General features: G+C 34.7%; 1 protein-coding gene across 1 annotated transcript; it reads right to left on the reverse strand.

Moving 5' to 3' along the window:
* Positions 1-59: 59 nt before the first annotated feature.
* Positions 60-12,847, reverse strand: dcaf11 (ddb1 and cul4 associated factor 11). Its single transcript, XM_055181650.2, has 15 exons — positions 12,641-12,847; positions 11,886-12,087; positions 11,637-11,764; positions 9,715-9,833; positions 9,492-9,556; positions 9,245-9,345; positions 8,937-9,083; positions 8,796-8,850; positions 6,219-6,287; positions 5,551-5,608; positions 5,168-5,353; positions 4,790-4,943; positions 4,032-4,184; positions 3,171-3,277; positions 60-873 (listed from the first exon to the last, which is right to left on the reverse strand). Exons 2-15 carry the CDS (start codon positions 12,074-12,076, stop codon positions 823-825), a joined length of 1,584 nt encoding a protein of 527 aa, XP_055037625.2. The 5' UTR covers positions 12,077-12,087; positions 12,641-12,847; the 3' UTR covers positions 60-822.
* Between the last annotated feature and the right edge of the window lie 671 nt (positions 12,848-13,518).

A 13,518-nucleotide genomic window follows, 5' to 3' on the forward strand; every position in this document is an offset into this window, starting at 1 on the left:
TAAGACAGAGATGTGTTTCAGATTGATGACACTTGAGATATGATGACTCCAAACAAATATAAAGTTGTGAGTTTAAGTTTAATTATTTTTGTAAAACAATTTAGTGTGTGCTTCAGAGAAGTCTAAATGCACTTAAATCCAACACATATTCAGCATTTATCAAATAAACACTCACACTCATACACAAAGACTCGCTCCAGCACCTGAAAACCCGTGAATACATCTCCAAACACACTTTTTACACACATTCAGATTTTTAACAAGGTCAAGATTTCCTTTATCTTTTACAATGAACTACAAAATCAAATCCTCAACATTAATAGCAATAAAATAATTTACAATATTTAGAATTATTCCTGAAATTTGTTGTAATTTCAGAAACTTAAAACTGAATTTTTTTTAGCAATTTCCTTTATCGAAGTATTGTCTTTTTGTTAAGCAACATTACAGCAGGTTTTCAAGCAAAGTAGTTGCAATAGGCCTGTCTTAAATCATGCCTCTCAATATTTGTGAAACTGTAAGACTTTCACTTTAAGCTAAAATCTCTTAAAGTGGTGTAACAGTAGCCGTGAGAGTAACACTAAATCACATCATCCATTAACTTTGTCAATGATCCTTTTAGCTTAAACTTATATATCTGTATTATCATTTTATGTCAGTAGACGGCAATGCAAAATCAAACAAATATTCAAAATTCTCTGCACATAATTTGTTCTCATGTATGTTTTATGTTGCACTTTATTTCTCCAGCATCTCTTCACAAACTACTGTGATGTCGCCAATTCCTTCTCCACAATTTCCACACTCCTCCTTTCTCTATCTTTATCCAGTGGGTGATTCTGTGTGTTCCCACAAGCGTATGGCACCGTCCCACTAAGAAAAAAAATCAAATAAATCAGGCTGTTTGTAACTGTCAGCATGCAAATCTTAGCCAGAAGAAAAATATATGGCTGTCAAAATTAACATGACAAATAATTATATTTTGGCATTAGTAAATTAGTTACTTTACTAACTACTACAAGAAAAAAATTTGATTAATCCTAAATAATTTGTCCAAAAAATAGTGAACGAAAATAGTAAACAAAAATAAAAGGTTCTAACAATGAACTAAAAATGTATAATATACTTCTACAGCATTTATTAAAGGGATTGTTTATCAATTTCTCATTCTTATGTATACATTTATTTTTTTCTGATAAACACAAAGATATTTTGAGGGATGTCTGTAACATAACCAATTATGAGCTCCGTTTACTTCCATAATAGGGAAAAAATAAATACTATGGAAGTTAATGGGTCTCATGAATGGTTTGGTTTAGGGATGGGCATTTTCCAGTAATTTACTATTCGAATATTTAAACTCATAAAGAACAAATATTCGTTTATTTAAATTATGTTAATTAAGACATGCGTGTTTTGTATTTTTCATTTTGTCATAATTTCACAGAAGACTTATAATTAGGAAATATCAACAACAAGCTAAACTTATATTCTGTATGTATATATATGTATGTATTTTTAAGTTGAAAACATTGTAAAAAAAAAATATATATATTTTTTTTTAATTCTTCTTAAAAAATATCCTACAGAAAAAAAGGCGTTAAAACCCCATGCGGAGCGAGTCAAACCCTTAGTTTCAAGTCGGTCGTTAGTATGAATTCATTCCTGTATGATCTTACATACATTATATTATACCCAATATTATACACTAACCCCAAATCTAAGCGAAGTTTGAGGACTTGCGAAGTTTAAAGTTTGAGGACTTGACAAAGGCTATCATCATTTAAACAGACTCAAAACACCAAATAAGAGCCCGGAGCAAACGAAAAAACGCATGAACTACATAACCGACTGCTCAGTCGCCATATAAATATCTTCTCAGTTTAGTTTGACATGTATTTGTGAATAAAGAAAACCCTATTTATCCTACCTGCTTCAGTGAAAGCCCGTTCTGAAAAAGCATTAAATAAGTCGTAACCCTTTGGTGGCACATTAAAAACAAACAAACATTCGAATAGCATTTTTTAAATTCGAATTATTATTGCCGATCGAATATTCGAATATCCGTGCCCATCCCTAGTTTGGTTACAAACATTTCTCAAAATATCTTCCTTCGTATTCATTAAAACAAATATATTTATGCGGGTTTGTAACAACATTAGAGTGAGTCAATTATGACAGAATTTAAATTTTATGGTGAACTAATTTGGGTGAATTTAATTTCGCCATTTACTAATATATTTATAAAATCAAGCGTTGTATCTGTGAACATTTATTAACTCTTTCCCCGCCATTGACAAGATATCTCGTCAATCAAAAGAAAACGCTTCCCCGCCAATGACAAGTTTTCCGTCTTTCCGCAATACCGCTAATATCCACTAGGTATTACTAAACCGGAAGTATTGCTTTATGGCAAGCTGCTGCATGTCCGTGTCTGTTTTAAAGATGGCTCTGAATGGGATCTCTATGAAAAGTCCGTCACAAAAATGGAATTATCTCTGCTTTTTGCTCAAAATGTGGTGTTTTTGCTCATTCCTACCCATATTCAAAAGCTGATTACAAAAGAACTACTGAAGGTAGGATGAAACGTTTTTTTTGTTTGAAAGCAGAGAATCTGTTCTTTCATTTGGTATATTGTATGTTTATATATTTGAAGAAGAACATTTTCTGGAAGGCATTTAACTTTTGTGAAAATCATGAAAAACGCTGGCGCTGGCTGGCAACTTTTTTTAAAAACGCTGGCGGTGAAAGAGTTAATGGACTCTGAACTAACATGAATAACTGTATTGACAATTAACATTAATAATAATATAATAATATAATAATTAATACTATATTGTTTGTTCATGTTAGCTAATGTATTACTAATGTTAACTAATACAACCTTGTAAAGTTTTACTCAAATAGTAAACAAAATGAGTAAACGAACAGTGAACAAAACAAGTAAACAAAACAAGTAAACAAATAGTAAACAAAACAAGTAAACAAATAGTAAACAAAACAAGTAAACAAATAGTAAACAAAACAAGTAAACAAATAGTAAACAAAACAAGTAAACAAATAGTAAAAATAGTAAACAATAGTCACATAAAACAAACCTCAGTGCAAAAATGTGCTGATGTAATTAAATAATTTTGGGTGTAAAGCTTAAAAACAGCTGTTTTACTTACAGAGCTGCTGACCATGTTGTCATGATACGGGTGCCAGCTGACGTCCCGCACACATGCGTCATGGTTGGACAATTTGGAAACGACACCTCCCGTCAACACATCATATACTATAGGAGGAGAAACAAAAATTAAAAAACACAAATCTTTCATTTAAGCTTTCTCCCATTATAGCCGTGCTTCTCAAATAGTGGGGCGGGACCCCCAGGGGTGGCTCGAAGCGACACCAGGGGGGGCGCGCAAGACCCCGGGGAAAATACTTTTTCAGGAAGTGATTTTTTTTGCACCGTCACTTAAAGACATTACACCCCAAACACGCTGATAAGCTGCTTGAGTTTTTTATTATTAATTATTGATTCTATTTAATTTAATTTTTCAGTATCAAATGGTCAAAAAATATGCTGTAAATAATGATTGATTTTTTTATTTCAGGCAAATTGATGCATTTTAAGTCTTTTCAGTTACAGACTGTTAATAAAGTTATTCTTTGTTGTAGTTGATTGATATTTCTTTTTTTGTGTTTTCTTTAATGTTAATAAGGATACAATGTTTTGCAGATGTGTAATTTTATAGACAAATTATACTATTTACAGTCCCGGCGGAGAGTTGGGGGGGGCGCGAAATGTTTCCTTCTTCCTTTTGTGGGGGCGTGACAGAAAATAATTGAGAAGCAATGAGTTATAGCCACAAGGTCTGCCAGTTTAAAAAAAAAAGTCTTTCCACTCTTTGTGGATTCCTGGTTAAAAGACGTTTAAAAGCATGAAAAGTTTTCTTCTTTATACATCAATGATATCTCTTCATTACAAAGCTGTTGTAATCACTTGGAATGCCTGCACAGACAGGGTTACGCACACACATACTTACTGACGATTTTGCCTGTTGAACAGCCTGTGTAAATGTACTTCTGTCCAGTGCTGAATTCAGGAGAAAAGCGACATCGAATGAGCGTGTGCAGAACCCCGTGACCCCTGTAGGTCATCACAGAGGTGTCGCCCGTCAGCTTGTGCCTCTTTAGTGCTGCCGGAGAGAAAAACAGGCAGAGTCAACAAACAGGCACAACATGTTTACGTATAAAGTAAATAGTAAACCAGTTTGCCTGACTTTATTTGATTGCCTCATCAGCATCATACATTTTCAAGAAAAGATCAAAATAGTGTAAAAAAAAGACAAACACTAGACAAATGCCTGTGAAAACGCAGCTAACGTCATTTTAAAATCATCTTAAATAATCTAAAGCCAATTCTGTGCAAATATAACCTTGATATCTTTAATATTGATTGAGTAAGGTCATGTCAAAGATTGAAATCAATGTAAAATCGAAGTTTGATGCCCCCAATCTCATTTCTAGATTATAAGACTTTAGCCTGGATTTCACAGATAGAGCCACAAGTAAACATTGTACAATGGCACCATAAATACAACATTAAAATGTTTCAATATGATATCTGATAGAATTTATTACATCTTTTATGGCCGTACAATCCAAATAAATACTTGTATAAAACGTTTTATACTTATATATAATGGCATGTTATAAGAATCACATTCTGGACTCTACACCTTCCGCCAGACAGGTTTTGACACAAACAAATATTATGAAGTGCGCAAACATGTTAACACACCTCTTTGAGGAACTTGTTGCCAGCGGTAATCCCAGTTTTGTTGTGTGACAGCAAGCCGTGAAGCAGCAAGTCCCTCTTTAGGAGAAAACTTCCTCACGTCCCACAGCTTAATGGTCTGATCTTTGGAGTTACTGATCAAATATCGAGCATCACCCTTTAGCAAAACATACAAATACTGATTAATACATTATATTACAGATGCTAGGGGCAGAGGTGGCTAAAAAAAGAAATGCAGTGATTGGCTGTACAGTTGCTACTGTCGTATCTAAACTGAGCTTGTATTGGATTCAGTATTTATTTCATTATGTAAAAAGTTGCTATCTTGTATATGGTACCACAATAAATAGCAACCACCAGATATATGTGGACAGTATATACCTTGCTGTGTATGAAGGTGATTCCATCTCTGTGTCCTGCCAGATGACCCACAGGCTGTGGTTTGTCTTCTCTGAGTGTTCGTCTGTCCCATACTTTACAAACGGCATCATCACTGCCTGAAAACAGCAGCTGGGAAGAACTGTCTGCAAACGCTACAGCATTCACATCATCCTCGTGAGCATCAATCTGAGAGACAAAGACAGAGAACCATATTAAGTTATTATCTTTAGGGTAATATGATGACTTATCTGAAAGATGTTAGGGTTAATTCACACTGACAGACCTTTGACTTACTGAGATCAGGATGCTGTAGATATCAAATAAGGTCACAGTGTATGACATTCAATTGCTAGTTTACTCATTCAGCATCATGTGAAACATACCTTTAGAGTTCTCTTGTTTTGCTCACGATCAAACACATACAGGCAACCATCATTGGCACTGTTTGATAGAGGTAAAGGCTTTTCAGGAAAAGTAAAATAATCATGCACTTTATGATTTTATATAGTTGGTGGAATGCTTATTATAAAAACAAATCAATAGTGTAAAATATTCAAATGCTTTAAAGGGGACATTTCACAAGACTTTTTTAATATATCAAATAAAACTTTGGTGTCCCCAGAGTACGTATACGTGACGTTTTTTTTTTAGCTCAGAATACCATATAGATCACTTTGTGCCACTTTGTAGGTGTGAGCAAAAATGTGCCGTTTTTGGGTGTGTCCTTTAAAATGCAAATGAGCTGATCTCTGCACTAAATGACAGTGCTGTGGTTGGATAGTGCAGATTAAGGGGTGGTATTATCCCCTTCTGACATCACAAGAGGAGCCAAATTTCAATGAGCTATTTTTTACATGCTTGCAGAGAATGGTTTACCAAAACTGAGTTACTGGATTTATCTTTTTCACATTTTCTAGGTTGATTGAAGCACTGGGGACCCAATTATAGCACTTAAACATGAAAAAAGTCAGATTAATGATATGTCCCATTTAAAATAGTATAAACACTAACATTGAGTTATTATATGTAGTTCATGGAATAAGACACTGACCCGCCTAAAATCTCTTTCCCATCTGTGGATGCGGCCAATGAGAAAACACAGAACCTCCGTTCATCTGGACTGAAAGAAGAGCAGACACCTGTCAGCATCAGCAATGCTATACACAAAAAGCTTAAGTCATCTCTATTGTGGATACAATTTGAACATTTTATAGGCTACAATATCTAAAAGCATAGTGTTACAGTTTAATCACAAACAATAAATATCCTGCAAAGTAGCTGTTTAAACTGTGATGAGAGATGATGAGATGTAACTTGGTTGTGAAAGACATGTTGGCAAAGTCAATTGATAGTAGCATCATGTAAACTTTAAAGGATTAGTCAATTTTCTTTAAAAAAATCCAGATAATTTACTCACCACCATGTCATCCAAAATGTTGATGTCTTTTTTGTTCAGTCGAGAAGAAATTATGTTTTTTTGAGGAAAACATTCCAGGATTTTTCTAATTTTGATGGACTGTAAATTAATGGACCCCAACACTTAACAGTTTTAATGCAGTTTAAAATTGCAGTTTTAAAGGACTCTAAATGATCTCAATCAATGCCAATGGCAATCGAGTATAAGCTGTGGCCGAGCATATGATTGGCTCAACGTACTGAATGAATACGCCCTTCACTGACCGAGCCGCTTTTTTGAGTCTGAACGAATGAGAGGGAGAGACAGGGATCGCGTTCTTAAACAAACTGAATGACTGGTACAAGTTACAACCTAATGAATGAAATGAATGAGAGGGATCGTATAGAAAGCGAGTGCAACGTAAACAATCTTGTGAAAGAATCATGTGGTTTTATTTTAGTACAGTTATAGTAATGTTTAGGCAGACTATTTACCTTAATACAAATGATAATCAAGGTAATTACTGTTGAAAAATTTGGTATTTCTGTTCAATATAGTTTAATATATCTATATAGTTTAATCCACCCTTTCACTGAACTTAAATCAGTCATCTGCGTCTGAACGAAGTCTTGAACGACATGACCGAAATTATATGATTCGTGAACGATGATCTGATGACTGACTGAACCAGAGGAGGCATGCACGGGAGTCTTTATTTACAACAAATCCAGATTAGATGTACTATAAATGAACGTGTGTCTTAATATATTCTGTAGCTTGATAAAATTATGCTTAGTATTTCACAATTTGAGCTTTATTAAAAACTAATGAGTTTTTGCAAGTCTTTCATTGTCTTATAACACATAATGACACACATCTTCGCCACCTATTGGCGTATTTATGTAAAATTAAGACATGGTCACTGAACGAATCAGTGAACGAGTCTGAACGAATCATTTTGGTGAACGAACTGAAAATAAACGAGTCACCTAAATGAACGAAAATTTCCATCACTAGTCCTCTTTCTCCACACTTGTAAACACTGGGGCGTAGTTTTGCATACGTCATCCGTGACCTTTCGTCATTACACAATTACGTGAGGTCGTGCTGGCGTGTCACACGACCGGAGGAAGAAGAGAAGTTGTGGTTTAAAAGTGCATATTTTTTATTTTTCTTGCCAAAAATGACAATCGTTTCGCTAGATAAGACTCGTTTGAGATCGTTTAGAGTCCTTTGAAACTGCTATTTTAAACTGCATTAAAACTGTTAGGTGTTGGGGTCCATTAAAATTAGAAAAATCCTGGAATGTTTTCCTCAAAAAAACATAATTTCTTCTCGACTGAACAAAGAAAGACATCAACATTTTGGATGACATGGTGGTGAGTAAATTATCTGGATTATGAAAATTGACTATTCCTTTAAAGTTTAAGGCTGTAATATGTGTAATCGAACTTTCCATCAGAGGTGTCAACCGATACAGACACTTAATTTGATTCAAAATTTATATTTACTTTCAATTTTAGACATTTTTAAAAGAACTATAAGAACTATTAACTCTTTCCCCGCTATAAGAGAAAAAGCTTCACTGCCAATGACGAGTTTTTCTGGCAGTCCGTATTTCCGCTATTATCCATCAGGTGCTGCTCTTACCCAACTTAAAAAACCCGGAAGTATCCCCTTAAGGCAAATAGTTCAAACTCTGTGTATGTCTTGATTATCCCTCTGAATCTAATCTTTATCAAAAGAAAACCTTTTTGCTCAAAATTTGGTATTTTTGAAGAAACCTACCCATATTTGAGAGGTGATAAAAAAGAACTAATGAAGGTAGGATGAAACATTTTTTGTTTGAAAGCTGTTCTTTCATTTGATATTGTATGTTTATATATTTAAAGAAGAACTTTTTCTGGAAGTATTAAACTTTTGTAAAAATCATAAAAATGTTGGCGCTGGCAACTTAAAAAAAAAACACTGACGGGGAAAGAGTTAAATAACTTACAAACAAATAAGACAACTTCCTCTCAAATAAACACAGGTTTTCGGTCATTACTGTCAAGGTTCACTCCCATACAAATTTTACTTTGCCAACACGTTTAATTTGGTTAGCTCACACTAATGAGATGGCCATGAATGTTATGGTGATCTGTTCTACTGTCTTTCATCCACATGAAAAGAGATCTTACAGGTGATTACCTGAGATTTAATGCTATAATGTACTATGAGGGAAACACTAACTTGAGGTCTAGAGCGGTGTGTGTTTCATTGTCCCCATCTACACTGCACACATGAACTACGGAGAAAGAACACAAACAGATATGTCAGAAAATTCAATGTCGTTCTCAATAAAACCGTATAGATTAGATGTCCCTATCTTACTGTAGTCAGACCAGCTGGAGTAGAGCACACACTGAGCATCAGGTGTAAAACAAACGTCCAGAACGCTCCAGCCCACGTCTCTGGCCTTCACAGTCTTCTTCAGAACAAAACGGCCTCTACTAGTGTCATATAACCTGATATTCTGATCTAAGACAATAGAAACAAAACACACAATTCAGCAAAGGTTGCTTAAAAAATGTAGCATGAAATCGCTTGTGTTGATATATTTCGTTTAAACAGAAAAGTGGGTTTGGCTTTGGAAAATTACTACAGTAAGCACAGTAAATGCATGTAAATTTCTTCTTTACCTTGGCATGCAGAAAGGAACATGTTTCCATCATCACTGTAGACTCCACAAAAGACTTTCTGTTGATATGTGTCCTTGTATACCACATGATTGGGCAGGAAACTATACAAAAGTTTATGAATTACTAGAAGTATGCATTTGATCAGTTAAAAAAAAATCGGAAAACAATGCCCCCAATATAAAAAAATCTGTACAGTATAGCAATACTTATTGTTAAGTATAAGTTATAAGTTGTGTGTATAACTTACTGTGAACGGATACGGCTACATTCTCCATGAGAGAAACTTGACCCGCGACACCGTCCCTGTTCCCGCTACAGCAAGCAATAAACAATTAGTTTATATTCAGTATTTATTATGTACCTTTTTAAAACATAAAGAAACACTTTAAACTGCTTATTTATATACACAGTACATAACAGCGCATTAGAAATAACCTGTAAAATGACACACAAGTATAGGTCTATCTTACCTCTGCCAGCATATGTGTGAAGCTGTGTCTGCCCTTTAAACCTGAGGAAGCAGTGGCAAGCAGGATCTGTGTGCGGATCTCACTGCGGTCCACTTCCTGTGTGTCTGGTTGGACATCCACTGACAAAAGATGAATGAAACATGTTCAGAGACACATGGCACATAATAATGCATATTACATGGTGTTGGGGTTGCAAGATATGAAATAAAAATGTGATACACTGCAAAAATGACTTTCTTACTTAGCATTTTTGTGTTTTTTTTTCAGTAGAAATATCTAAAAATCCTTAATCAAGACTTTAGGTGTGAGCAAAAATGTGCTGTTTTTGGGTGTGTCCTTTTAAATGCAAATGAGCTGATCTCTGCACTAAATAGCAGTGCAGATTAAGAAGAGATATTATTATTATTATAAGATCCCCTTCTGACATCACAAGGGGAGCTACATTTCAATGACCTATTTTTCACATGCCTGCAGAGAATGGTTTACTAAAATACAAAAGTTACTGGGTTGTTCTTTTCTAGGTTGATAGAAGCACTGAAGACCCAATTATAGCCCTTAACTCTTAACTAATTGACGAGTTATCTCGTCAATTAAAAGAAAACGGTTCCCTGCCAATGACGAGAATTTCCGGCTTTCCACAATACCGCTATTATCCACCAGGCGCACTTCTGCACCTTTTACAACCCGGAAGTAACGCCTCATGTGAAAGAAAAAGAACTCCGTGTATGTTTTAAAGATCGCTCTGCATCTGATCTCTATCAAAAGTCCTTCGCAAAAATTTTATTTTCTCATCTTTTTGCTCAAAATTTTGTGTTTTTGAAGAAACCTACCCATATTTGAGAGGTGATAAAAACAGAACTAATGACGGTAGGATGAAACTATTTTTTTTTTTTTAAAGCAAAGGGTCTGTTTTGTCATTTGGTATATTGTTATGTTTATATATTTAAAGAAGAACATTTTCTGGAAGGCATTCAACTTTTGTGAAAATCATGAAAAATGCTGGCGCTGGCTGGCAACTTTTTTAAAAACGGTGGTGGGGAAAGAGTTAAACATGGAAAAAGTAAAATTTTCATGATATGTCCCCTTTAAGTGAATTAGTATGTAAAATAAAGCAAATAAAAAAGTTACACAAGTTTACATTTTCCTTAACACTTAATTCAAGAAAAAAATCAAGAATTTTGATTTTTTTTTAAATCAAGATTTTTTGCTTTCAATAAAAAATTCACTTAAATTTGATGTTTTGTCTAAAATCAAGACTTATTTTCCTGGGTCATTTTGCTTATCGCACAAAAATAATCTTGATTTAAGAATTTTTAGATATTTGTAATGAAAACAAGACAAAAATATTAAGTAAGAAAGTCAATTTTTTGCATTGTATGCAATAACTTACTGAATAAGGTGATATACAGATTATGATACAACAATGATTTTGTTTTTTAAAATCAATTTAAATAACAGTAAATATATTTGAAAACTGATCATTAAATATCTAACATAATCTTTCAATTACAATATGCATAATGTGTGGCATTTCAATAATGTCTATATATCTCCTAAATCAGTGTTTCCCAACCACTGTGCCTTGGCACACTAGTGTGCCGTGACAGCTTGTTTGGTGTGCCGTGGAAAAATAAAAAAATCACAACTGCGTATGTCAATGTCATCAATTCCAGCCAGGATATAATCTTTGTGTTCATCAAAACAAGTGTACTTGCATTAATGTGAGTTCTACATTTAATATTATAAAATATTCCAGTTAAACATTTAAGCATTGCAATAGAGGTTTGTGCATTTCTTTTAATGCTTTTTGGTATAGTGGTGTGCCGTACGATTTTTTTACTTATTAAAACTGTGCCATGGCAGAAAAAAGGTTGGGGAACATTGTCCTAAATGGTGTTTATAGAAGTAGAAATCATAGTTACCAGGTGGGTCATATCGATGCCCTAAACGCCCATCCCAGGCTCCATCGCTGTCATCATCTGAATCGGAATATGACTGCACGAGCTGTAGGCCTGTGGCTCCACTTCCATGGACCAGGCGCACCTGGCCCCTGTGGTTGAGAAAAAAAAAAGGATTTACACTTTACACATATAACACCACTAAATAAATAAAGGGTGGAATTGCATTGCGAGACATGCTCAGCTTTAAATGTTTATCTGTTATTTATTTACCTTCGCAGTAGGTACGCCAGAACTTGGGCTAAATCAACGTCGTCTTCAGATCCTGAAGGCTGTCTCTCGGGCTGTCTGTCGGATTGAGTGTGGCTCGTCTGGTTGGAATTTTGATTGGGTTCTGGTTCTGACTGGTCTGGGTTGTTTCCAGAGCCCCGACCAGACATCCCAGAACTGGACTGAGATCCCATAGACTGATTGTCTGCAAAAAATATTAAGCCAACTATAATTAATTGCTGTATAGTCAACAGCTGAACAATCTTACTACGCTAAAAAAAAACAATATTGTGTAAAACAACATAAATATGTCTTTAAACTTTTATTTATATACACCAGAATAATACAGAACTATGCTTACTGCAGAACATACAATTATGCATAAATCCATTTTGTAATTTAAATAATCTAACAAACATTGAGGTCGTGCTTATGCATCGATTTTGTCAGTGTTATCGACATTAATTATGTAGAAAAATTACGATCTTTTAGGCTTTTGAATGAGGTTAATAATGTTGCCATAAAGCTGACAAAAGACTGTGATGTAACTGTCAGGCAGATACGCTAAAATGTCAGACTGTATATGACATGCAAAGAGAACTTCAATAACTGATATCACATTTAGAAACTAAAAGTTTAACAAAGCAATATCAACAAAACACCGCTTATTACTATTAATATACATCTAAAGCAACCCGTTGTTTACAAGTTAGCCGCACGAGCTAGCAGACAGTAAGCGCCGTACGTAACAGACCCACCGATAATGTGATATCAATGCTCTGACAGCTATTTTACTGGATTTCTTTCTTCCTCCAGAATTCGGAAAAACAAGTAAAAATGCTGCTGGAAATGTTTAAGTTCCGTATGTTGAACGCTTTCTTTTTTCCGGAGCTGTGTTGTTCAAGATTCTCCATGTTCGTGACGCGCCATGTTGTTTACGGTCTCGCGACTCGTCTTTCTCTGGTCACGTGACAGACACAACCTTTCGTGGGCAGAATATAACAAATATTTCTATTTATTTATGCAAGTAAATTATTTATTTTTGTTTATCCTACCATGTCCCCTGACTCTATTTGAAAATTGTAAATTGTTACAGTAAGTGATTGTACTTTAGATTTTATTTTTAACAAATCATATGAAAGTTATTTCCAATATTATTATACTTAATATATATTTTATATAAAATAATTCCCTTCTCTTTTTCTCTTCAATAATTTAAATATCATGCAAGATTGTCTCTTTTATAAATTGTAGTTCAAGTAACTCTCGAAATCTGTCATTTACCCAAAACCAGATCCAGAAAACATGATTTATTAAATATACATGATCTGAGAGAGTTTAATGAGATATTAGGCTTGTTCGACTTCATGCGGCGCCGTAAGAACCTTCAGCCGGATGACGTCAAAGTACCGCGAGAGCGATTTGCGAACTCATACGGAGGAATCTCCTTTAAATCGCTCTCGCGGTACTTTGACGTCATCCGGCTGAAGGTTCTTACGGCGCCGCATGAAGTCGAACAAGCTTAAAGTGTAGTGCCAGTCAGACAGTTGCACGGTTGTATTTCTAGCACAGGTTGCACTTGCACCATCTGCTGGTCAGTTTTTACCGTACGTTTATTTTATATCATTCGTAAAAT

Source organism: Misgurnus anguillicaudatus, chromosome 25 (assembly GCF_027580225.2).
Source record: "Misgurnus anguillicaudatus chromosome 25, ASM2758022v2, whole genome shotgun sequence".
NCBI classification, from domain to species: domain Eukaryota; kingdom Metazoa; phylum Chordata; class Actinopteri; order Cypriniformes; family Cobitidae; genus Misgurnus; species Misgurnus anguillicaudatus.

Bases quoted from the DNA above. Each gene is read 5' to 3' on its own strand.
- dcaf11 (XM_055181650.2), bottom strand. From the start codon at position 12,076: ATGGGATCTCAGTCCAGTTCTGGGATGTCTGGTCGGGGCTCTGGAAAC. The intron at 6,288-8,795 runs GTTAGTGTTTCC...CTCTTCTTTCAG, and splicing joins CACACCGCTCTAGACCTCAA to TCCAGATGAACGGAGGTTCT. The intron at 5,354-5,550 runs GTATGTTTCACA...TTTGTCTCTCAG, and splicing joins AAAACAAGAGAACTCTAAAG to ATTGATGCTCACGAGGATGA.